The sequence below is a fragment of the Anticarsia gemmatalis genome, chromosome 24, assembly GCF_050436995.1.
Source record: "Anticarsia gemmatalis isolate Benzon Research Colony breed Stoneville strain chromosome 24, ilAntGemm2 primary, whole genome shotgun sequence".
NCBI lineage: Eukaryota > Metazoa > Arthropoda > Insecta > Lepidoptera > Erebidae > Anticarsia > Anticarsia gemmatalis.
In genome coordinates, this window is record NC_134768.1 from 3,815,749 (window position 1) to 3,840,453 (window position 24,705).

The 24,705-nt window shown below is 36.7% G+C and overlaps 6 protein-coding genes across 7 annotated transcripts; 3 read left to right on the plus strand and 3 right to left on the minus strand.

Annotated features, from left to right (window-relative positions):
- Window positions 1-204: 204 nt before the first annotated feature.
- On the plus strand, window positions 205-14,850 carry mle (dosage compensation regulator mle). Of its 2 annotated transcripts, XM_076130430.1 has the most exons (22): window positions 205-404; window positions 542-795; window positions 1,144-1,391; window positions 3,266-3,439; window positions 3,894-3,973; window positions 4,141-4,320; window positions 4,702-4,919; window positions 5,408-5,556; window positions 5,962-6,088; window positions 7,085-7,234; window positions 7,585-7,729; window positions 8,200-8,306; window positions 8,716-8,949; window positions 9,670-9,825; window positions 10,179-10,309; window positions 10,681-10,850; window positions 11,314-11,507; window positions 11,999-12,113; window positions 12,562-12,713; window positions 13,162-13,353; window positions 13,827-13,985; window positions 14,347-14,850. In XM_076130430.1, the coding sequence occupies exons 1-22, from the start codon at window positions 320-322 to the stop codon at window positions 14,758-14,760; spliced, it is 3,834 nt and encodes a 1,277-aa protein (XP_075986545.1). In that variant the 5' UTR covers window positions 205-319; the 3' UTR covers window positions 14,761-14,850. The 2 variants fall into 2 exon arrangements, with proteins under 2 accessions (XP_075986545.1, XP_075986546.1); XM_076130431.1 differs by lacking the exons at window positions 205-404; window positions 542-795 and adding an exon at window positions 2,718-2,760 and having other exon boundaries at window positions 1,294-1,391.
- On the minus strand, window positions 14,844-15,774 carry LOC142983506 (dynein light chain roadblock-type 2-like). The gene has a single exon (XM_076130433.1). It carries the CDS (start codon window positions 15,496-15,498, stop codon window positions 15,205-15,207), a length of 294 nt encoding a protein of 97 aa, XP_075986548.1. The 5' UTR covers window positions 15,499-15,774; the 3' UTR covers window positions 14,844-15,204.
- A 157-nt stretch (window positions 15,775-15,931) lies between these two features.
- Window positions 15,932-17,375, minus strand: LOC142983488 (uncharacterized). Its single transcript, XM_076130400.1, has one exon. It carries the CDS (start codon window positions 17,222-17,224, stop codon window positions 16,094-16,096), a length of 1,131 nt encoding a protein of 376 aa, XP_075986515.1. The 5' UTR covers window positions 17,225-17,375; the 3' UTR covers window positions 15,932-16,093.
- Window positions 17,376-17,659: 284 nt separating this feature from the next.
- On the plus strand, window positions 17,660-18,703 carry mRpS10 (mitochondrial ribosomal protein S10). Its single transcript, XM_076130533.1, has 3 exons — window positions 17,660-17,800; window positions 17,883-18,130; window positions 18,408-18,703. The coding sequence occupies exons 1-3, from the start codon at window positions 17,786-17,788 to the stop codon at window positions 18,658-18,660; spliced, it is 516 nt and encodes a 171-aa protein (XP_075986648.1). The 5' UTR covers window positions 17,660-17,785; the 3' UTR covers window positions 18,661-18,703.
- Window positions 18,698-20,489, minus strand: LOC142983581 (transmembrane protein 216-like). Its single transcript, XM_076130534.1, has 2 exons — window positions 19,731-20,489; window positions 18,698-19,487 (listed from the first exon to the last, which is right to left on the minus strand). Exons 1-2 carry the CDS (start codon window positions 19,963-19,965, stop codon window positions 19,294-19,296), a joined length of 429 nt encoding a protein of 142 aa, XP_075986649.1. The 5' UTR covers window positions 19,966-20,489; the 3' UTR covers window positions 18,698-19,293.
- A 1,081-nt stretch (window positions 20,490-21,570) lies between these two features.
- St2 (Sulfotransferase 2) lies at window positions 21,571-24,536 on the plus strand. Its single transcript, XM_076130531.1, has 5 exons — window positions 21,571-21,902; window positions 22,133-22,209; window positions 22,693-22,887; window positions 23,221-23,374; window positions 23,641-24,536. The coding sequence occupies exons 1-5, from the start codon at window positions 21,695-21,697 to the stop codon at window positions 24,000-24,002; spliced, it is 996 nt and encodes a 331-aa protein (XP_075986646.1). The 5' UTR covers window positions 21,571-21,694; the 3' UTR covers window positions 24,003-24,536.
- Window positions 24,537-24,705: the final 169 nt, after the last annotated feature.

The window sequence follows — 24,705 nt, forward strand, 5'->3', positions numbered from 1 at the left end:
TGACAGCTAGGCGACTGCTGTAGACTTTTTCAGCGTATTCGAAATAAATATTTTTACAAAACAAATAGTTACTTTTATGCTAAGATTTTTTTAGGATTGAGAGTTTTTGAAGTACAGCTACACTGGATTCGATTCTCAACCGAGTGCAGAAATGTCAATGTCTTGGCATTTTGACATTTTTAACTTTGACAGCATTGACAGTAAATGGCGTGCGGTATTTAGCATCACTTGCGAGTGGCAAATTCCGTAGCGGCGTTTTAGTTTTTGAAACGATTCTGACTATCAAATGAGCTAATAATTTAACAAACTTCCATCCATAATGGCTACAATGGACATTAAATCGTTCTTGTACTCTTGGTGCTCTAAAAAAGGGCTAAATCCACTATTTGACATTCGAGGCACAGGTATGGATTATTTGTAATTTACTTTATAAATACGTTGACTACCGTTTGCCTGCACATATTAATAAAACTCCTTCGTATATAGGTATATTACGAACCCTTGAATATTAGCTGATAGACCTTATAAACCATATTTACAGGTCCAAAACATCGTCAACGTTTTCTATGCGAAGTCCGTGTAGACGGCATAACTTACGCTGGCGTGGGCAACTCTACGACCAAAAAGGAAGCACAAGTTAACGCGTCGAAGGATTTCGTGAGCTATCTGGTGAGGAGCGGGCAGGTGGCCGCGAATGAAGTCCCCGCGGACGTGAGGGTGAAGCCAGAGGACGACAATGGTCCTGGCACAGATCTGGGAAATGTCGGCGATCAGCAGCCGAAATCAGTGTTTCAGGTACTTAATAAATGAGAAGAGTCTTGAACAATTTGATCTCAGACATTATGAGAAAAAGTTTATGTCCAGCAAAAGTACAAAATTACATAGAATTAGCAGTAGGTTTTAAACTAGGCTAAGCCCTTTTCTAAATTTATTAAGAACATTGCATTAATAACATTTTAAACGTCACATCAAGTAAATATAGATCATATCAAGTAAATATAGACACATGAAAGTCTAGTGTTACTCAAAAAGATTGAAAGTCCCACTTTGAACTGAATAAAAAAGCTTGTTTTATCAATGAACTTAACAACACACAACAGCCTTACACACCTAAATACTAGTGACATACTTTTCTTCTTGTAGGAAGGTATGGGCCCACAAAGCATGGGTCAAGCATACCAAGCTTATGGTGGCCAGAGTCAGAACTTCACATACATGGACCGCATGCAACAACAGAAGAATGTTGAAGAAGCAGAAGACTTGGACGTAAATGCTAGCTTGCACGGTAACTGGACGATGGAGAACGCCAAGTCTAAGTTGCATCAATTCTTGCAAGTGAATAAGATAAACACTGACTATCAGTATAAAGCTGTTGGTCCTGATCATACACGGTTTGTTAAAGCTATGTTTGATGTTCATGATATATCATTTTCATATTTAGTGGAATAAAGGCATAGCTTGTATAACTTTATCTTCTACTTATGCCCTTTTGCTCTTATGCTCAATGAAATTACCACAGTTTCATCATCTAAATGTTAATTGTATAAAGCAAAAATTACTATTAACATAATTTTAATAATTTTAGTGGCTCAAGGTTGATGGTATAGAGCAACATAATCAGCCTTACATGGGTTTGATATAAAAATTACTAGACACTAATTCACTTTGCCTTTATTTCTACTACAATTATTCATCCATTAAGCCTAAGCTTTCCTTTTGAATTTTGTTCATTCATAATTTTGTTTTCCTTTGTTATTTATTTTGGCATATTTCTTATATTATCTCATTTAATCTCATAAAAATGTCTTATTTAGATTTTAATATGGATAAAAAATATGCGAAAATACAAATGTACAAGCAAAATAACTTCTGCTTGCACATTTGTATGTTGAGAAAACATTTTAATTTCTTTTATATTTTATTATTTATGTTTGACATGTATAAGCTTTCAATAAGCCACTGATTATTCATGATACTTGAAAAATCAATGGCTAATGACTATATTGTAGAACTTTTGGAACTGTGGTCAAGTGACACTGATTTGAATAGCTGACCAATCATATTTAATAGTTGGGTAACTTAAAAATTGTCTAGAAATGATTATAATATTTTTTAAACCTATTTCCATATTTCTCAAACAGTTGTCATGTTTGGAAAATCTGGATGTCTTAGATCTTTTCTAAGTCTAGTGACACACTCTCGCTGTATCATTCAAATCATCTATGACTCACCAGCCGCAATTATGTCGCGTTAAGCGTGCGCGAACATTCCGTCTCCTAACGTTCAGCGGCGATGGTTCGGCACTCGGCAGGTGTGTCGCTTTACTTAAATAAATATGTTTTGTCAGCAATTATAAATTCGTACTCGTAAGTTTGAAGCCAACTTTGCAACAACTTACTGCAAAGTTGGCCTCAAAAAAGTTATATTACAGAGCTAAGTTTTACCGTTGAGAACATACCCAAGACAAAAATATATTTTTTAAAGCCACACCAATATTAACTATTGAGATAAAATAAAACTATGTGCATGCTTTGAAACTCAATGCAAATGTGTTGATGACATTTTTATTAAAATCATCATAGTTTAAATTTTGACCAAAAAAAATGCTGTTATTTGTAAAAGCCCTGTGGGTGTGAAATTCTTGGTATAAAAGTCTTGGGTATTGTTCTTGTCACAGGTTCATTTGAGCTCTTTAATCTGACTGTACTTGGCCACAGTTCCAGAATACGCCTGAAATATGTACCCTTCTTCATAAATATGGTAAGTAATATATCACCTGCATGAATGAAATATATAGCACTATTAATGTATTTTTCTACTGGTGTGTAATACGAGTTTTGAGTGTAACTTCAAACAAAAATTACTGAATGATTTTGGATGAAAATTGGTACACAGTTTTTACGCTGATGAAGTCGCGAAAGCAAGCCTATATATAATAAAATAATCTAGTATGGCTGTTGTAATTGTTGTAACCAATTACTTAATAATATGTTGTACTTACCAAATTACTTAATAATAACCTGTAATTGCATGATAAAAATCGACCCTATTGCTATAAAATTGTAGTCTACAACAGGATATTTTTTAAATAACAAATAGTATTATTTGTGGCCTTTTAACTAAAGTATACTTCGCAAAATTGGTTATAGAGAAAGGTTATTTAAGCTATGGTACTAACAATATTAAAATATGCATCACTACACTATCACTATTATAAACAAACAAACTCTCTAGAATCTATATAATAAAGTTAATAATATTATAGGAGTTTTTGCTGTGAGATGACAATATACGTGCGCCAACTGGGACGCAATGTGACCGGCCGTGAGACCGCATCGAACAAGCAAACTGCTAGCAAATCGTGCGCGCTGTCTATAGTGCGACAACTGTACCATCTCGGTGTGATTGAGGCCTTCAGCGGGACTTTGAAGAAGGACAGGTGAGATTTCTTTAAAAATAGCTAGGAATTCCTATATTACTCTTGTTATTTAAACCAAACATCATAACTTTTAAGTATCACATAAATATTTAATCTATTAATCGAGCCATGACGTACTATGTAGCCGTAGAACGACCTCAAGACCACCCTCGGCTACTAAGCAACAGAACTTCGCCGAAGTTAAGTTCTTATTCTTGCCTTAGGAACTTAGCAATGATTTGGTTTAGTAGTGTATAATAGGATATGGGAATTAACGCGAACACGCATTTTACCCTGAAATGCCTAACGTGTCGGCACAGATTGCCGATATATTCAACATGCAACGCGAGGGAATAAACGTTATGGTTTAGTAGTGCTTCATAAAATTAAGATTCGAACACAAGATTCATACAGTGGTAAGTAAGTAGTCTTACTTACTTTATAAGCAAAAGTCAATGTTGTCAATGTATTGCAGGTCTGGTGAAGGTATAATGAAGCCATATCCTGTTGCTATTGATCCGGCACTAGAACAACAGATTGAAGATACTTTACGCGGTAAGTTTAGTCGGTCCCAGTTTTTATCTACTACAATTACATTCACGATAAGCCACGTCAAAGACCTTCGGGCGACTTGAACAGCTTTGACACTAGGTTGACTACTATAAAGAAGAAAACAGTGTTATGTTTAAAATAATCCAGTACTTTATTTCACCTATATACAGACTTAGAGATCGAGCCGGTGAGCGTGTCCGGCGAGGCGGGCGGCGAGGGTGCGGCGGGCGTGACGCTGCTGCAGCTGGACCGCGTGAAGGCCATGCGCGAGGCGCGCCCCGTGCCGTCCGGCGTCGTGCCCTGGTCGCCGCCGCAGACCAACTGGAACGCCTGGACGCAGTGTAATATTGGTGAGGAGGATAATTTTTCGCTATATTTAAGTAATGTATGGACTTTAAGTTTTAAGTCTTACACCTCCATAAAAAAACATGATGAAAACTTAGTTTATGAATGTTTCCACCTAAACGTACCTGTAAAAACGATGTCTTAGAACTAAAGCCTTTAAGTCTTCACGACGCCACACTGCGCGAGTGGTCAAAGTGAAGGATTATATTATTTCACGGAACAAATGCTAACTCCTGAAAAGCTGTACATACACGCGACATAATTTAATTTTTGTCTGTCCGATGGTAATTAATTGGTTAAATATTTGTTACCAAGTAATAATGTACCAAAACTTCCGACGAATCTGTGGATATTGAGAAAAATCAAATATGTTTATTTTGTTACAGATGAAGGACCACTAGCATCAACAACATTAGACGAGATCAGTGCTGATCTTGAAAAGCACCACCGCGATGCCAATCAGAACAGCCAGTTATACCAGGAGAGTTTACGTGAACGAGAGCAGTTGCCCGTGTACGCGATGAGATCGACCATCATGGAAGCTATTAATGAGAATCCTGTTGTCATTATTAGGGGTAACACTGGATGCGGAAAGACCACACAAGTAAGATGAACTCATATTGTCTTCTTTTGTTACATAACATTTCAACAACATCTTATGCGCCAGTTTTAAAAAAATCCAATTTAAATTCTCCTTTAACATATGCTAATATTGTCGGTCAAATTGTTCTGTATCCTGAAAACACACCTAATAGGTTTAAAAATATTCGCGGCAAATATACTTTCATGAGAAAATACATAGTTTGCTATCCCTGTTACACTGTATAGAACTTATTTTGAACCACTTTTATTTACTCTGTGGCAGAACATAATAATTTATTATTTAAAGCTTCTCTTACCCAAATATGTACATCCGTCACCAGGCTGTACATTATAAACCGTAATAGCTAGGAAGCTTAAATTTTAAAAACTATGTACTTCATTCAATATAACTATGTTTTTTTCGTATTTATTTGGTACGAAAACCTTTCGGGTGCGATCTGACATGCACTCGACCGGTTTTTTAGACCTAAAATATGTTCTTGTTGTCAGGTGTGTCAGTTCATCCTTGACGACTACATAGCGAGCGGCCAGGGCGCGTGGGCGAACATCTGCGTGACTCAGCCGCGACGTATCTCCGCCGTCAGCGTCGCCGAGCGGGTCGCCAACGAACGGTGCGAGGAACTCGGCAATAGCACTGGGTATGTCTTATAAAAATGATGTTCTGATGTTAGTTAACTTTTATTTACTAATTTCATGAAAAATGGTGAAACCTCGGGAAGGTTATGGAATTTCTGAGTTCATACTAGTTGAAATCTTTTCCATTTAAAATTTCATAAAAAACCTTAATCTTCAAGCCATTTTAATGAACACGTAACGTGTAGAGTCACTTAATACGTACCAATACTAGGTTTTATAGAACAGGATAAATTATAACGAAGACGGAAATGAATAAACTCTCTCAGCTAATAATAATTCACTTAATGAAAGAATTAATATTAGCTGAGAGAAGTTGATGGTTTGATACTGTACAAACTACTTTATTTTATCAGCTTATAATCATAATAAAGTAACGTATAGCTATTATTAAATATTATGTTTCCCAGGTACTCGGTTCGTTTCGAGTCGGTGCTCCCTCGTCCATACGGCTCAATACTGTTCTGTACCGTGGGAGTACTGTTGAGGAAACTGGAGGGAGGTCTCAGAGGAGTCAGCCACGTGCTTGTTGATGAGGTAACACTTTATAACTTACTATCTATCTATCATCGTATGGTTAGTGGTCAACCTAGTGTCAAAGTTGTTCAAGCCGCCCGAAAGGCCTTTGACATGGCTTAATGACTGTTATCTTAGTTGACAACAACCGGGACCCACTTTTTACGTGCCCTCCGAAGCACGGAGACGCTCAGTTCAAATACCACTATGCGGTCACCCATCTATAGAATGACCGCGCCAAAGGTTGGTTAAGCCACAGATCGTTTACCGACCGGTGAGCACAACTGGCTATGAGCGCCTATAACTTACTATGAACTAATTTTTCTTTTGTGTTTATGCTCATATATTTATTACATGTCATGGTGATTTTTAAATGAGCAACAAACGCAATGTTAATCTTGATTTTAAGGAATCAACTATGTGCGGTGAAGGACTTAAATTTTGTGCTATTGGTATGCTTAATTATACATACTGGCGAAAATTGTGCGCTCTTCGCTAATTTACAATGTAGATTTTAGACTCTCTGATATTAATTTTATTGTAACATGTATTTGATCTTTTTTTATGTATTAAGTGTATCTTTTTACTTATTTTTAAATTGTAATTAACAGTGGAATAACCTTGAATGTACAACGAATTGGATTAATCTGTAATGTTGTTCATCTATACTAATATTATAAAGCTGAAGAGTTTGTTTGTTTGTTTGTTTGAACGCGCTAATCTCGGGAACTACGGGTCTGATTTGAAAAATTCTTTCAGTGTTAGATAGCCCATTTATCGAGGAAGGGTATAGGCTATACATCATCACGCTACGACCAATAGGAGCAGAGTACCAGTGAAAAATGTTACAAAAACGGGGAAAATTATGATTCTCTTATGTGACGCAAGCGAAGTTGCGCGGGTCAGCTAGTAAATAAATAAATAAATTAATTAATTTTGCTTATAAACTAAAGTAAGACCGACGGCGGTACATGTATTGCATACGATGTCAAAACATAAATATTATTTTATCCTTAGGTGCATGAACGTGACGCCGATACAGACTTCGCGTTGATTCTGTTAAGAGACATGGCTCATACATACCCAGATTTACGAGTGATTCTCATGTCAGCCACTGTCGACACTACGCTGTTCACCAACTACTTCGGCAACTGTCCCGTTATTGAGGTAATTATGCTGTTTATTTGAACATAGAAGTGTTAAGATACGGGTATTCGCGTATGCACGTATACGCAAATATGAAAAGTAGACGTGTGTTTGCCAAATTGCAAATTTCCCAAAACGCGAAAAAATAGCCCTAGGTTATCTGTCTGAACTCGCAGGTAGTAAAAACACAACCACTAATTTGTGTGGATAAAATCAAACTCAATTATAATTACGGGTCCTGCTTCTTATAAAACTTGTTGTGTATTGGAGGAAAATGGTTTTCTTCATTAAATATAATACCTATAATTCTTCTCTTTACTCATTACTCATCTGTTTTATGACAACGGTTCAATATAAGCATCGTATTCTAGGTGCCTGGTCGCACATACCCAGTGCAGCAGTACTTCCTGGAAGACTGCGTGGAGCTGTGCAAGTTCATGCCGCCGCCCGACACGCGCAAGCGCAAGTCCTCCGGCAAGCGAGCCAACAGGGACGAAGAAGATGACGAGGATGAAGGTATACTATAGTTTATTATGTACGTCTTACCATATCTCGGGACTACAGAGTTCCGGACATTTGGAAGGCGCGCGTGGGGCCGAAGCCAACACGTAGAGGCCTTTACGACATGTGTTGGCATGCATAAGGACTTCTAGTCATCCATCATTTGTGTAAAGGTGTTGTAGCTAAGTTTTAGGCAGTGTGCTCTTACATATGGGGATGCCGCGGAAGCTTTCTCTTGTCGATGCCGATAAAAGAGTACTGGGTCTTATAGTCACCCATTTATTCGTGGAATAAAACATATTTGTTTATAAAAACAAGAATACTCTGGAGAGTTACTTAAATAATGTTTTTTGAATCTTATGATATGTTACTGTGCATAGGTGGTTACTTTTTTATATTATTAACCAAACAACAGCTAAATAAATAACTTTTGACAATTCATGTAACAAACGGCTAACTAGTAAACAAACTCATTATTCTCTCAGGAGTGGGTGCGGACGAACAAGAAGAAGACTTGAATAAAAACTGTCAGCTGGGTCCGAACTACTCACCACAGACCATACAGGCCATGTCACAACTCTCTGAGAAAGATGTAAGTTAAAATGTATTGCTCTATCTACCTCTGTACCAGCTATAAAAAAGAGTGTATAGCTTTTTAACACAACTTTCCTAATTTCAATTGTTTCGTCAATATGTAAACAAGTTTGGCTTTTGCTGTAATACTCTGAACATTTCTTCGCTGTCTCTAAGCTGTATATACACATAATTTATAATTTGATGCATGACGTACGCGCTGTTACGTACACGAAAATGTACGGTATACGTATACGCTGTAAAAATACGCTCTATATAACATAGTCTTCATAAAAATCACTTAAAATACGGACTTCATAATGCTGTTTTCAACTATAAAGTACAAAATAAACAGAAAATAAGAGTAAATTAAAACTTGAATGCAATAAATATGCAGTAAGAAAACACAAATCAATTTTTATTTGCAGCTAAGTTTCGAGCTAATAGAAGCGCTGCTCCTCTACATCCGTGACTTACCCGGCGACGGAGCTATCCTGGTGTTCCTCCCAGGTTGGAACCTGATCTTCGCGCTGATGAAGCACCTGCACCAGCACAAGGTGTTCGGCGACGACTCCAAGTACGTCATACTGCCGCTACACAGCCAGATACCGAGGGAGGACCAGAAGAAAGTGTTTATTACTCCACCGCCGGGATTGTGCAAAGTTAGTAGAGAAAATTTTACATATTATTATATGGGGCAGGTTAATCTTTGTATTATTGTCTCATCTGGGTATTAGTGATCTCAAAAAATGAGAGTAGGGTTAGACCTTAACAAATTGATAGTGTTAAGAATTTTAACAAATTATATAAAAAAAATATAATATAGCTAGCGGACCCGACAGACGTTGTCTTGTCTACACGTCAAAAAAACATTGTCCAGCGGACAAAATTGTGAATCTAAACCATTCTCAGATCCCCTTGAACACACACAAAAAATTTCATCAAAATCGATCCAGTCGTTTAAGAGAAGTTCAGCGACATACACACTTACAGAAGAATTATATATATAAAGATACCCTTAATTTTTGTTTACGTTGTATCTTTTTGATTCAATAAAGATAGGTTCTTACGGTATTTTCACCTGGTGCTTTTCTTATTGGATATAATATTTCTGAGATTAAGGCATTGCTGATAAGAAAACTTGAAACTTTTGAAAACAATTTACCATTAACTTTTAAATTTCTCATCAAACAGATTCGATGATGAAATCTGTCAAACTGAACTATTATCTGATAGTCAACGGTATTTTTTTCAACGAATAAGTTCGAAATATTGTAAATGTTATAATTGAATTTTTTATTTTTATTTTATTATTTAAGGAAAACTACAGCTACTATAATAAGTAAAATATATAAATACAATATGATTTTCTGCTGTATCAGGTAATTCTATCAACAAACATAGCAGAGACCTCAATCACCATCAACGACGTGGTGTACGTGATCGACTCATGTAAGGCCAAGATGAAACTGTTCACGTCACACAACAACATGACGTCGTACGCCACCGTGTGGGCCAGCAGGACTAACGTGGAACAGGTAAATTATTAGGATATTTAATACTTTTCAGTCTTGTAAAGGTGAAAAAACTCAAAAAGTCTACGTTTGGTTTCATTTTGGTGCATATCAATTTAATATTATGCATACGCAAGCAAGATTAAAATTATAAATAACTATCGATTGTCGATCGAATTTTTATACAGTGGTATCTATAAAAATGTAATATAATTATGATAGATGATTCAAGATGTTCAAATTACAGGTTACATTGCGTGGTTTCTTTAAAACTATTCACAATATAAAAACAACGGTAGTGTATACTCTAGGCGTATAAGTTTACTATTAAATAGCTTCTTATAGCACAAAATGTTTAACCTACACATTATTTGCAGCGTAAAGGTCGTGCTGGTCGTGTTCGTCCCGGCGTGTGCTTCACGCTATGTTCCAAGGCACGCTTCGACAGATTAGACGAACATCAAACTGCGGAGATGTTCCGTACACCGTTGCATGAGCTTGCACTCAGGTAGAAAGCAATTCAAATTTATTTTTTGATTTATGATAAAAAAATTTAGATGTTAAAATAAGAAGTGCTTCTAGGTTTACTGGACCTATGTAATAAAACGTGTACGTCCTATGTGTGCGCACACTACGTATACGTACTGACTATATTACGTTAATCTCGTTACGTGAATAATATATCTCAGTGTTTATTGAAATAATTTATGAACCGTAAGTTGGACTCTTAATAACAAATTCTTATGAGAAATAAGACTTATTGGTAAAAGCTTTCAAAAGCAGTTGTACCCTTTACTATGGTGACTTAAATGTGAATAATAGGTGTAAAAGGAACATTTTCCATATTATTTTATTCAATTCATGTATTTTTTTCCTCAGTATAAAACTGCTACGCCTGGGCAACATCGGCCACTTCTTATCCAAGGCGCCGGAGCCGCCGCCGCTGGACGCCGTGATCGAGGCGGAGGCCATGCTGCGGGAACTGGCCTGTCTCGACGCTAACGATGCACTCACGCCGCTCGGGACTATACTGGCCAAACTACCTATAGGTATACTAACTACTATTTTATTAGTATTAGGTTCAACATTCATCAATGATCGTGTATCAAAAGTAGAAAGTTACAGCTATTCTTTAATGTAGTCTATTTATAAAATACTTACTTATACGTCTTCATAAGCGTGTAAAAACCAGCAGACGGTTCCAAGCATTTGAAATTGTTATGATCATGAGAACATATGTTTCCATTCCACTTCATTCACTTTCATTTCTAGAGATTCCTCCAAAAATTTCTTATTTTTCCCGAATTATGTTACCTCACAGTATATAAATGTGTGTAAATGTATGTACCAAAAAACTAAATAATAACAAACATAAACAAAAAGAATACGAGATCATCAAGTGTAAGATGTAAAGTAACCCACAGGTTATTATTAATACAATACAATTTTCTTACGTGTACGCCGTTAGGCCATTACACACTAGAAATATACAAAATTTGTCTCTATCCCCAGAGCCTCGTCTCGGCAAGATGATGGTGCTGGGCTTCGTATTAGGCGTGGGTGACGCGCTGACCACGATGGCGGCCAACTCCACCACGTTCCCCGAGATCTTCACGGTGGACGGCCGCCGCCGGCTCTCCAACCACCAGCGAGCACTCGCCGGGGACCGCGCGTCAGATCATGTCGCTATGCTACATGCTTTCCAGGTCAGTGTTTAAAGTTTAGCTATGATGATGCAGTAATTTTCATTTTATAAGGCAACGCTCTAAGAATTGCTCTGGTGTTGTGGGGACGTTTTACAAACATGCAAACAATGGACAAATAACAACTATTTGTAGATCGCATAAATATTTGTCCCGTGTAGCAATCGAACCCACGACCTCTCGATGCGAGGTGACCAGGGTGGTCACCTCGCATCGAAAGGCCACCAACCCCCTTAACTACGGAAGCCGATTAGCCTAAACATTCACCTCCCATGCGAATGATCCAAAGTTTTTACCGTTGAAATCAAGGACTTCGATTTTATGCATGTGATAATTTTTTTTAATAATAATAAAGCTTTGCCTTGGGTGGAATCCGGGATCAGAAATGAATACACATATCAATCTATTGATTCGCCATACCAAACACAAGATTTCATTTTTGGTTTAATGGGTTAAATAAGTCGTTGTTTTCAAATGTATATTTTTTTGTACAGCTGTGGGAGCGAGAACACCATAAGGGTGAACAGGACGAATCGTACTGGTGCGACTGGAAAGGCATACAGATGACAACTATGCGAGTCACTTCCGAAGCCAAGAATCAGCTTACAAGTTAGTAACTATTTATATTTTATAATGCATAATCGAAAATCAAATAATTTTATTAATTTCGGTCCATATTATAATATAATTGATACTAGCGGACTGGCCCGACTCCGTCCGGTTATAGAAAAAAAAATATCCCGTTGATTCCAATCCCGTGGGAATTTTGATCCTATCGCTCCCATTCAAACCTTGTCCCAACACTTACAGACATACTAAAGCAAGGAATAATCGATTTAGTTGAGTTGTTCAAAAATTACGCGTACGTACATTTCGGTGATTCATTTTTATTTATATAGATAGATAGATAAGGTAAGCGAATTAACCCGACTTCGCTTGTCAAGTCACCCATGCATTTTATGAGACATTTGTCCCTTTGTGTATAGGTAAAAACAAACATTTATCCTTTAATACTTTTAATAGAAGTTTATGCTAGATGATGTACATTTATTTGCAGATATCCTAACAACATCCATTGGTTTCTCTGAAGAGTGTTGTATTGGTCAGCGATGGAACCCGCGAGGTCCGGACCCGACGCTCGACTTGGTGATCGCGCTTATGTGCATGGGACTTTATCCCAACGTGTGTCTTTACCAGGGAAAGAGAAAGGTAAGGCATAGCAGGAATTGTGTTATATATATATTGTCTGGAGTGAAGTTAACAGGTTGCTAATGTTTGTAGATTCTAGTTTCGTAGTGCTATATAACTATCGTATAACTTGCTTTAAAACCTTTTACCTATGCTCTATTTCATACGCAAAGATTTGATCTCTAAAGATCATACTCATCAAATAAGGGTAGGCAATAAGTACACCATTTGGTATGTCATGATTTTATAAAATCCTGGGTATTGACGTAATTTATCATTGTGTTGAAGTGGCGAAAATTGAAATAGCCAGATAACTTGGTGTATAGCAGAAACAAACACGAATAATTTGCAAGGAATACTGCGGCGGCGCTACTTCCATTACTCATAAATCAAACATTCATGATTCAATACCCTGTAATAGTAGTTATAAGCTTTAGTTAATAAATAAAACAATAATATAATACCACAGGTACTAACAACAGAAGGCAAGCCAGCGCTAATCCACAAGACATCAGTGAACTGCAGCAACCAAGAGCAGAAGTTCGCGTCTCCACTGTTCGTGTTCGGCGAGAAGGTGCGCACGCGCGCCATCTGTTGCAAGCAGACCACCATGGTGGCGCCGCTGCATCTGTTGCTGTTCGCCAGCAGGAAGGTCGAGTGGGTGAGTGAATAAAAAAATAACCCATTAATGTCCCACTGCTGGGCAAGGGTCTCCTCTCGTAATGAGGGAGGGGTTAGGCCTTGAGTCCGCCACGCTGGCCAAGTGCGGGAGTGAATACTGATTATATTTCAAAGGGACTTTTTTATCATATGGTGTCAACCTAATTTCAAATTTGTTTAAGCCGCTTTGACATGGCTGAACGACTATTATTTTAATTGACAACAACCGATACTGACTTTTAACGTGCCCACCGAAACATGGAGACGCCCAGTTCAAAATCAAATCATTTATTCATATAGGTCACAAGGTTCAAATACCACTATGCGGTCTCCCATCTATGGAATATCCGCACCAAGGTTTGGTTAACCCACAGTTCGCTTACCGGTCGTTAACAATTAGTTTGGGAGATGTTATTTTTCACAACTGACTGCGTTTTTAGATCAGTTTGAATAATCTTTTAATGTGATTTGCAGGTAGACAACGTAGTGCGCCTAGACAACTGGTTAAACTTCGACATGTCTCCTCGGTCGGCCGCTCTCGTCACCGCGCTACGACCAGCCATTGAGAAGATTGTAGAGAGAGCCGCCGCGCAACCTGATGCGGCTTTAGATTTCTCACCTACTGAACAAAAGGTACTTCATAAAAATGATTTTATTTAGTTTAGTTGCTGTTTCAATACAGCTGCTGCGTTGGTTTTGGAACAATTCTCAGGATAAGTCAAAGATTACTGCAGGGTTCTGCCAAGAAATAGTCTAGTTGTCTAGTGTATTCGCTTAACACACTTTCTTCTTTGTGTAGCAGCCCCTTGCGACAATAGGCGTCATCAAGAAAAGCTAAAATATTTAAGCTAGAACCTTTTACGGAAAAATAAATTTATGTAAGAGTTGCTGAAAAAAACATTTGATTTACTTGGTATAATTAAAATTCCGACACCAATACACCTTATCGTCGAATTGTGGTTAGTCTAAACTAAAATGAACCTCAATTTCTCAGGTGATCGACTGCATCAAAGCCTTATGCATAGTTGACGCGGGCGACTATAACATCCACCGTGAAGCAGGACCACCAGCGTTCAGACCTGACGGAGCCAAGCGCGGCGCCACCCGGGGCTGGGGCACTAGCGGACCTCGCGGGGGCTTCGTCAACCCAGGAGGATTCGGTAGCAACCAAGGCTTCGGCGGCAACCGAGGCGGGTTCGGCGGCAATAGAGGAGGATTCAATCGAGGCGGCTTCGGCAATAACCAAGGTTTTGGAGGCAACCAGGGAGGCTTTGGAGGTAACCAAGGCGGTTTTGGCGGCAACGGTGGTTTCGCCGGCAACCAGGGATTCGGCGGTGGTGGTTACCGTGGTCGCGGCTTTCCAAGAGGACGTGGTTATGGCCGCGGACCCTTTCACGGAAACTATTAATGTTAACCATTCCTACCAAATAGTAGCTTACAAATTATGAAATATGACCAGTTTTATTTTTAAGTAATAAATAATAGACCATGTGAACAATTTCTTTCATTTATTATTATTTTTGACAATAATTATCAACTTTTGAATCAATGATTCTTTCCTAAACTAAATTTTTGTCATCAAGAATAAATAAAATTACCTAATTCATCAATTTCATCAGCAAATATCAGTATCTCAATGAAATAAATTAATTAAATTTACTAACTAAAGTAGGTAGCTAACTATTCATAAGACTAAAACTAATAATAATATAAAGTAGACCATGGCATGATTATAGAGAGTGATGAATGGTGCCTAACACTAAACAAAATAACACTAATTAGTCGTAACTTCAAAAAAGGAACAACAGATTGTAAAAAAAAAGAAGTGTTGGCCAAAAAGCCAAAGCCGTTGTCAGTCAACAGGGTTTTGAACGACTATCAATATAAATTCTTTATCAGGCGCGACCATTACTTCGCTTTTCTTACTTCGGATCCTCAGGAAAGTCAAATCATTTGTTGGATCGAGGTCTCTTACGACAGCTTTCGCCTTGTCGACAAGCGCACTCATAAGTCCCGCGTATTGAACTGACACATGGTTCTCGAGAGTCGTTTTTATAGGAATACCTTCGCCGTTAACAACGATGACGCCGGCTACACCTTTGTGCATTGATAGCTTGCGGACTGTTTCCTCAGCCTCGTTTGCCATGGTAAGATGTTATTCACCCGTTTTTCCGTATTAGAATATAGATTTGTTTTGATAGCAATACTTTCCCACCAATTCGTTATAATTTTTTGTACGTGCATTTAATGACATTGATGGTTACCGTTTGTGGCAAAATTGACAGCAAATACTTCTATATTTGAATGTAGTCAATGTAGTTTATAGTTTTTTTTTTTGCCTAATGTCTACTAAAATATTATATGGAATTGAAAAAGTTCATATCTATGCTGTATTTTCCTGTAGTTTTCCTCATACCTATAATGTGTATGTTTGTCTCTTGTAAAAATGTAAGGAGTGTATTGTAAATTAAAATTAAAAACCTAAACATCATTCTTTATCCTAGAATATTCATTGTGTTATAATCATAGAAAATCTTGTATGTGGTAAAGAAGAAAAAAGAAAAAATACATTATAATTCTTGTAAAAATATATTAGTACTTTTCTTAACATACTTGTTCAGAGTATTCGCATTACATTTCATAATGAGTTGATTAAAAGATTCTTCGATGCAAACTATGCAGTCTCTTTAACTTTGCTTGAATCATTTTTTTACTTTATCCCCAATTTCCTTGGCTTCCAATTAACTCTCAGTGGCAATGTTCTGTCCTTGTTGCTGCATACTCTCTACTTTTAAATACAAAGGTGTTCTCCCACTCCTTAACTTTTCCCTCTTATGTACTTTGAGCTGGTGTTTCATCATTTGTTTCCTATAACCAAATGCTTTCCCACAAGTATTACAAACATGGTCTTTGACCCCTGCATGGTCTACTTTGTAATGTAAATCTACCTCTCTCTTAGTATAAAACCTACGACCACAAGAGTCACATTTAAAGTCCGGTTCTTCTTTATGTGTCAACATGTGTTTATTCAAATTACTCTTATTTATAAATCTTGAAGGACATTCTGAGCATTGGTAAGGCTTTTCTCCTGTGTGAGATCTCATATGCATCTTCAATGATTCTCTAAACCTGCCTTTGTATGGACATAGAGAACATTCAAAAGGGAGTTTGTAGAAATGTGTGAGTCTATGGCGAGCAAAATGTCCCTGCATTATGAAGTTCTTGCCACAAACATCACACATGTATGGAGCCTCTTTTGTATGTAATGTTAAGTGTTTCTTGTAGTACAATGCTGCATATGACTTGTTACAATATGGACACACTAGTCTCATATTTTCATGTTCTTGAGACATTCTGTGATTGACCAGCTCGTCAAATGTATCAAATGAAACATTACATTTCTTACAATCGAACACATCTTGTTTTTTTACTTTTCGTTCTTTGTAATTGACAGGGATTTCTTCTTTAAGGTCTAACTCTGTGTCTTCGTTGTCATCCGGTGAGTCCTCTATGTGTGGGTTATTAAGTAAATCTTCTGACTGCTGTGCTGTCTTCCTAAGTAATATTGCTCCTTGTAGTAACGCATTACATGTCTGGCATATATATTTAGGATGTGAATCATCAGCTCTAATTTCTACGCCGCCAAATAAATTCAAGTCCTCAGAAATATCGTCTACTCCATCATTTCCAAAAATAGGTATACTACCTTCTTTTAAACAAACTCTACACACTTGTTCATAATATTCCTTCTTCATTTTGCTATCATCGTGAGATGTTCCTTCGCCGGCGGACTCGTCTCCGGTGCTTGTTTTTCTGTCGTTAATTCTTCTGCAATGCAACATTTTGAACAACAGTAGGGGTCCGACCATCATAATACCTTCAGCAGTAAATGCTACTGGTATGTCAGAGACAGCTATACGATTAATATAAATGTTTCAGTACACAATTCGAGCCATTGTTGTCTGTATCAAAATATAAATCACTGCTATTTCGTTGGTATCATCATCAGACATCAATCCATACTTTTATTTTTATTTTGTTTGACATTGACGTGAAAACGACAGTTCATCAAACTGCCCGAAAACCAACAACCCAATTTATAAATGTAAATGCTGATGTGAAAAAATACTATGATCAATCAAATATTACATAAATTTATATATAATAAATCTACCTATCGCATTTATTATTTATTTATACTAATTTTACATTACAAATAAGGGGTCCACCTCAATAATAATAAAAAAGTTATCCTTACCACTTCAAAAAAAAAAAAAAAAAAAACTTCAGAACGCATATGAGGTTGTCAAAATCTCTATCTGTCAAATTAGCTAACCAAGTAAACATGAGGTTATGTTAAAAAAACATCGACTTTAATTTATTAATCCTCTATTCCTTAACCTTTTAAATATTAAAGCTATAACGAAATAAAAATGAACGCGATTAGGGTAAGTTTGTATTAAAACCTAATACAATGCTATAGAAAAATCAATTTACCAACGTTTGATTGGGGTTGTTACTTTCTTTCAGAGTATCTGGCGTTCAGCGCCTGTTATGAGGAGTGCTATTGCTTCTAACTATGCAGTCAGACCTCTTTCGGCTGCTACAGTAGCTCCCATTCAAAAACCAATAGAGCCGGTGCCCAGTACCATTGAACTGGATAAATTATATAAAAGGGTAGAGCTTGAGATGAGAGGCATCGATCCTGCGGTATTATTGAGTTACTCCTGGTTCTGTGTGGCGGCTGCGTCGCACTTGGGTATCGAAGTGACAAAGAGGTTGGTATTAGATTGAGTTTTGAGACTTAATTTAGTAAAATGTAGATTTATGACAAAAGCTATTATTTAAGTTTCATAGCACTTACTTAGCAAAACTTAAATATTAGGTGAAATTTGTCTCCTCTGGTATAATAGCTCTTTGTTGGCAGAGTAATAGTGAGACAAAACTTCATTATTTTACTTTCTTCATTTATGTAATAAATTTGCCCTTACCACATTTCTTTCGGTTTTGGGTATTTAGAGTTTTATGTACTCAAAATAATTATTTATTTTTCAGTTGGGCACTAAGAAAAGCTGAAAAAGAGAGACACACACTCCTCCGTTGTGTTCACATCTACAAGAAGCACAGAGTCCAGTATGAAATAAGGACATATTTCAGATTTATTCACCTTCAGAGACTCACAGGTTCAACTTGTGACACCTACTTGGAGTATATCCAGAGAAACCTCCCCGAGGGCTGTGCTCTCAAAGTCACCAAGGTTGAATGCCAGAAACTTCCCGAACACATTACTCCACCAACTAATGAATAAGTTAATTTGTAAATTGTAGAATTAGAATAAAATATAATTAGTACTCATTTATTTTATTTCCAAAGAAAAATTACAAAATTAAGCTTTAACTATAATTATTATTAGGAAAAAGTATAACTAATGGAACCATTGCATGTTGACTGTACATCTATATTCTAAAGAATAATAAAAATACTTGAATAGTAAAAGATAGGCACAATATCCATAGTAGTTTCATAAAGAGTAACGAAGACATGTCAAAATTTTTTTTAAATACAGAGATAGGCAAGACTTATGATAATTAGGATCCATGAAATAGTCTTACATAGAAAGAGTACATTCTTTAATTAATTTTAGACTTTGAATAGATTAACAACATTGTGCTTAAGTACTTATGTGTCACACACAATCACTAGAATGAGTAATAACTACAGAATAATGGAATGTGGACCCAATATTTTAGGCCAGACTAACACTAGACATTAGCCGAGTAATCTTAGTAAAATAGTACATTAGAATCTACTAGAAGCCATATTTTGGAGTAAATTAATAGTATAACGCTAGATATAAAATAGAGGTACACTTGTAACCACTCAGTCCATATATTTGGCATCAGTATCGCTTTGGCAATGTTGATGTGCTCTTACACTTGTTCTATTCATACTGTTGGTGTTTACACACGGTGAAGATGAAAAGAATAGCGAATGCTAGCTCCAACGCATGAAACATGAGCATCACTGCACACCAGATGTATTCTAAACGCAGTATGTATGTCTGGTAGATAAGGAAGTAACACACTCCAACTGCTGAAGGTATTGTTAGAATCACTGAGAAGAAGACTGGTACTTCTGAAAAAATTAGAATTTTGATTAGAAAAACTGGAACAAAGAAGATTGCATAATTTGTGCATTTGTGTTTGGAGATTATTATATCCTGAAAAATATTACTCGTTTCTTTATTTTATGATGAATAGCATATTAATCAACGATGTAATTCACTCTTGTTTAAAAATCTAAATAATGAGCATGTATGATATGATATTTTTTAAGTTGTTTTTTTTACAATGTGAAATGTTATACCATAATACTTACTCTTGCTAGCGAGGTTTCCCCGTCGTCCTAAGGAAATACGAATAACTTCAACAAGACAAAGAGCACTAAATATTCCAGCTTCAGTCAGCAAAGCATTGTCAGGGTACGAAACATTTATCGCTTTTAAAATTCCCATGGCCACTTCACATACGAAGAACATGCCTAAATAAAAACTATTTAAATACAAAAGTATTTCATACGCTAAACTAGAATTAACATTGGTCACTTTCGACATTATTTAATATTTAAAATAGCAGCTTGTGTTTGTTTACACGTCGGTGACGTTTTTGATATTTCGATATTTTCGATCGACCGCCCGGAAATAAGGAGGTGGGGAGCAAGGGGTGACAGCCGTCATGACAGGATACGGAAGTAAGTGACGTCCCAAACATGTCGAGCGTATCGAAACGTTGCGGTGAATCGTAACTGGTTTTATTTACCAAAACATAAAATATAAATTGAAAAGGTTTCAGTTGTTTGTTCAGCCCACTAGGTTTATTGTTAAGAATTTAACTAAAAAAAAAATGTTCTCTATGCCGAAGAAACAGTACCTATTCGTAACTTAATTAAAAATGGGTTTCCGTTAGCGGGTCATAAATATTGCGAGTTAGAAATACATTTTTACGAGTGTATTTTTATTTAGCGGTTAAACTAATTATTTCCCCAATGTAATATTTACGCACCACAACGCAGGCGGCGACGCATGAGCACGTTGTTACGTAACACCTGCTTGCACTTACTATCAAACCCAGTAATGCACGATGCACAAGCTAAAACGGAAAGTTACCGGGCAGGAAAAGTAGTGCGGAAATAATGCGCGCCTTGATTTGCGGCTAGAAGAAATGTTCATGCTGGTAGGTAGGTAGGTACCTACTTACCAAAAGATGATCTCTCTAACAATTTTTGCCTGGTTTATCAATTCATATAAAGAAGTTCGAGCTTTTGTAATGGTTAGATACGATACCTACTTAGCTAAGTTATTGTTGGAAACCTATTCCTACTTTCTAAATTATGTCATGAAGATAAAATAGGGAAATTAAAGCTCCACATAGGTGTCAATAATACTAGTAAATAATTAATATACCTACCCACTATATGCATTAGTAAATACCTAAGTAGTATCTGTAGTAAAATTAGACTAACTTGGTAAGTACTTATTACCTATCTAAACACTCAGGAAGATTAGTAAAAGCTGGTAAAGCTCAACCGGCTCGGCAAGTTCTACAGAGATGCTATAATAACAGGGTGACCACTTTGTTCGTAAGTTGCAAACGAAAATTGCTCTTAAATTCTTGATTCTTGATTTTAGAAAATAATTATTTACCCACTTTACATATTATTAACATTGGCATTTGACTTTTAATTGTAAAAGTGTTGCTTTACTTTTTATATGTCGAGTTGCTTTCTTCGGGGCCTGAAGAACTTTGGCCTCCAGCTGGGTCTACTTATGATCTATACTCTCAAACAACCATCTATTTTTTCTAGATCACTTCTGTCTAACAGAAGAATGTAAAAGGATAATGAGTCTATCGTGTTCGGCTTCTTGACAAATCACTAAATAACTGAGTAAAGAATAGTGTTGATAGCAGAGCAGCAATTATAGAAACCAGTCTAATAATTAGTTGGAGTTTGAAAAGCTATGCCATTACAGTTCAGCACAAATACCAAATCGACCTTACCTACTTAACTACTCTACATGCTTCAATACTCACATCAATTAAATCAATTTACAACTGAGTATTCGTTTCCGTACAAGAGTATCATTTCGTAAGTGTCCTACGAGGCGTAGAAAATAATAGTTGGTAATCCTATTGGTAGAAAGTCAACGGCTTTCTGCAGTGAGCGTGAAGGAAAACGCGATGTGTACGCGCAGCACGCGATCATAATACTTCCGTTCGACTCCAGGACAGGACGTCTTCATGAAATAATCTTTTTACGAAAGAAATATTGTTTTATCTCTAAAAATGAAGACAAGACCAGTGTTGACGTTTTCGAAGTTAGACCCTGAAACCGGGGAGCTGTTGGACAGAATGTTTGACAAAAAGGACTGCATGGTTGAGATCAATCCTGGCCGGGTCATCTTGCCGGCTGACTACATGACTATTGGCCAAGATATCTTGGACATGGAGGTCCATGACACTGATGTCTGGATGTGCTCTTATCCGAGAACAGGTGAGTTTAAAAATCTTTGTACCTTTCTCCTTTCGAATCATTCTATTTAACGTTATTTTTCTTTTCACCCGTTACTGTCCCACTGCAAGTTAAAAATAAGTAACAAGAAATTATTGCGCCTTAATTAAAGTAAAAGATTAAGTTTATGTTAAAAAATGTTCACAAGACTGTTAGACCCTATACCTCTATAATTGTACTTATTAAGTTCACGATAAAACTGTTTCCTTTAGGTTCAACTTGGGCCCAGGAAATGGTCTGGCTTATTGGACACGACTTGGATTACGAGGGAGCCAAGTCACTGCAACAAGTATGTATTAAAAAAAATGTTCTTCCTAGAGTTACATCACTATTGTAATCCAACTTAGTTTTTAGATTACATAGTTACCAAGGCCTTTATGGCTATTATGAGCATTCGATACCGCAATGTCGCTTTCGTTTAAAATAAAAAGTACTATTTCATGATCAAACTACTAAAGCTGCGTTTGTAAGTATTTAAACTTCCGTGTTGCATGTTTATTACATAACATTCTGCTTCCGATCACGGCCAGTAGGTATAACCTACGCCAAAATGTCAAGTAATTCAAATGTTCGCGTCAATTCCCGTAAAAGTATAATATTAGACAAATATGGGTCAGGTGCGTAGTATGCGTAACCGGCGACGGTCCTGCAGGCAAAATGTATAGAACCAATGAAGTAAAAGAACTTTGTAGCAATCGTTGTAGCTCTTCCTACGTGAAACAGGATGAATGTAGCAAACTAGCAAACTAGATAAATAACGCCATGGTTTTAGATCCGCTGCCCCCTCGTGGAGTTGTCATGCATCATGGTGGCCGGTCACTCTGATTGGCACAAGGAGTCAGTGCAGGGCACGTCCGTAGATCTGGTGAAGCATCGTTTGCCGTACCCTCGTTACATCCGCAGTCATTTGCCCTGGGACTTACTGCCGGTTGATATTGAGCGAGAAGATGGCTCTGCCAAGCCTAAGGTTTGTTTAATTTTAAGCTTAGCGACGTGTTATAAAATACTTACTTCGTTTTCGGTTTAATTGGCTTTTTTAAACTTAACTACTTTATAACATCTAATTGTTGATCCAACTCCTGCTTCAATGCGGGAGACAGCCCTTGCTCAGTAGTGCCATAGTAAGGTATAAAAATGTGTTGGTATTGAAATAATATAATTTGTAAATTGAAATAGCATAATGAGCGTGTAAGCAGTTTCCTATCCTTCATTATAATAAAATATTTTAAAGTCTATAATTTTGTTATTTGGTACTAAAAATTTATGATATTTAAGTAAAACATTGTCAATATTGTCTTAGGTGATATACACGTCCCGCAACCCAAAAGACATGGTGGTATCCTACTATCACTACTGCACTCTTGTGCATGGACTCAAGGGGACTTTTGAGGAGTTCTGTGACCTCTTTATGAGAGACCGCGCGCCTTTCGGACCTGTTTGGAATCATATCCTTGGTAAGTTTGACATAGTAGTAGCACTATTCTCTCTAATAAAAAAAAAATGTACTGCCAAAATAGTTCATACGACGCCCGTTAGAGGCGCTGATCACGATTTTCGTACTATATTAGACTAAAATTGTTTTTACGTTTACTTCTTTACGCCTATAGAATCGTTATACGTTATATTCTAAGTTTTCTTATATAGCATGATATTTAAGTGTATCCCTACTTAAACATTTGCTGTGATTGTTACGTGAATTCGTTTTTATTTCCTTGTTTAGGTTTCTGGAACCGCCGCCACGATCCTAACGTTCTCTTCATAAAATTCGAAGAGATGAAGCATGATCTGCCGTCAGTCATCAGAAGAACTGCTGAGTTCCTCAACAAGGACATGAGCGATACCCAAGTGGAGAAACTTTGTGAACATCTCTCCTTCCAAAATATGAAGACGAACAGAGCAGTCAACCTCGAAGCTATTCTCGAAAAGTCTTTCGGAAGAAGTTACTTAGATTCTACTGATCTAAGATTTATAAGAAAGGGAGAAATCGGTGACTGGAAGAACTACATGACAGATGATTTGTCTAACCGCTTCGATGAATGGGCTGAACAACACTTGAAAGGAACCGAGTTAAGCTTTGAGTAAGGGTTTGGGTTAAGGTTTTGATCGTATTTTTGTTATGTTTAAGGTTATTCTAGCTTTATTGTTATTATAAAGTTTTGTTAATACCATGAAAAGATATAAAAACGTGCGCAATTTTTGCTAACAAGTCAGCATTAAAGTAGAGAGAAGCACTTGAAAAAAATATGATTTCGCAAAATATTACGTGTTAATTTAAAGCGAACGATTTGATATAAATCTTTTGTTCAGTAAAATTATGACGTAGTTTAATTAAATTTGGCAAAGTTAAGGTGGCAAAGTTTAAGTGGCAAAGTTGAAGTGGCAAAGTTACCAAGTAGTATGGTGCTAAGTTTTTGTAAGTTTTCTTTATGATGTAGTTATTCCAGGAACAGTATTTTGTTTACATAAGTTAACTTGTTTGATCGTATAAGCACTTTCGATAATAAAGAGGAAATGTATTGTATAAGAACTAATTTATGTTTTGATTACGTAAAAAGTTAGTGTAATATTGTAATCATGTTTTAGTTTTTCTTGATTAAAGTTGATGTTAGTTATCTATTCTTGTGTTTTATTTTAATCAATTAATGGCCTACATGTTTAGTATTTAATTCTTATTACCAAGATTATATGTCATGGCAGTAACGATGGATATATTCTGACCAAACGTATTGAAAAATCCTAACCTTATGTTAAACTACGTAAGTTGTGAGTTATTTCACAATATTGC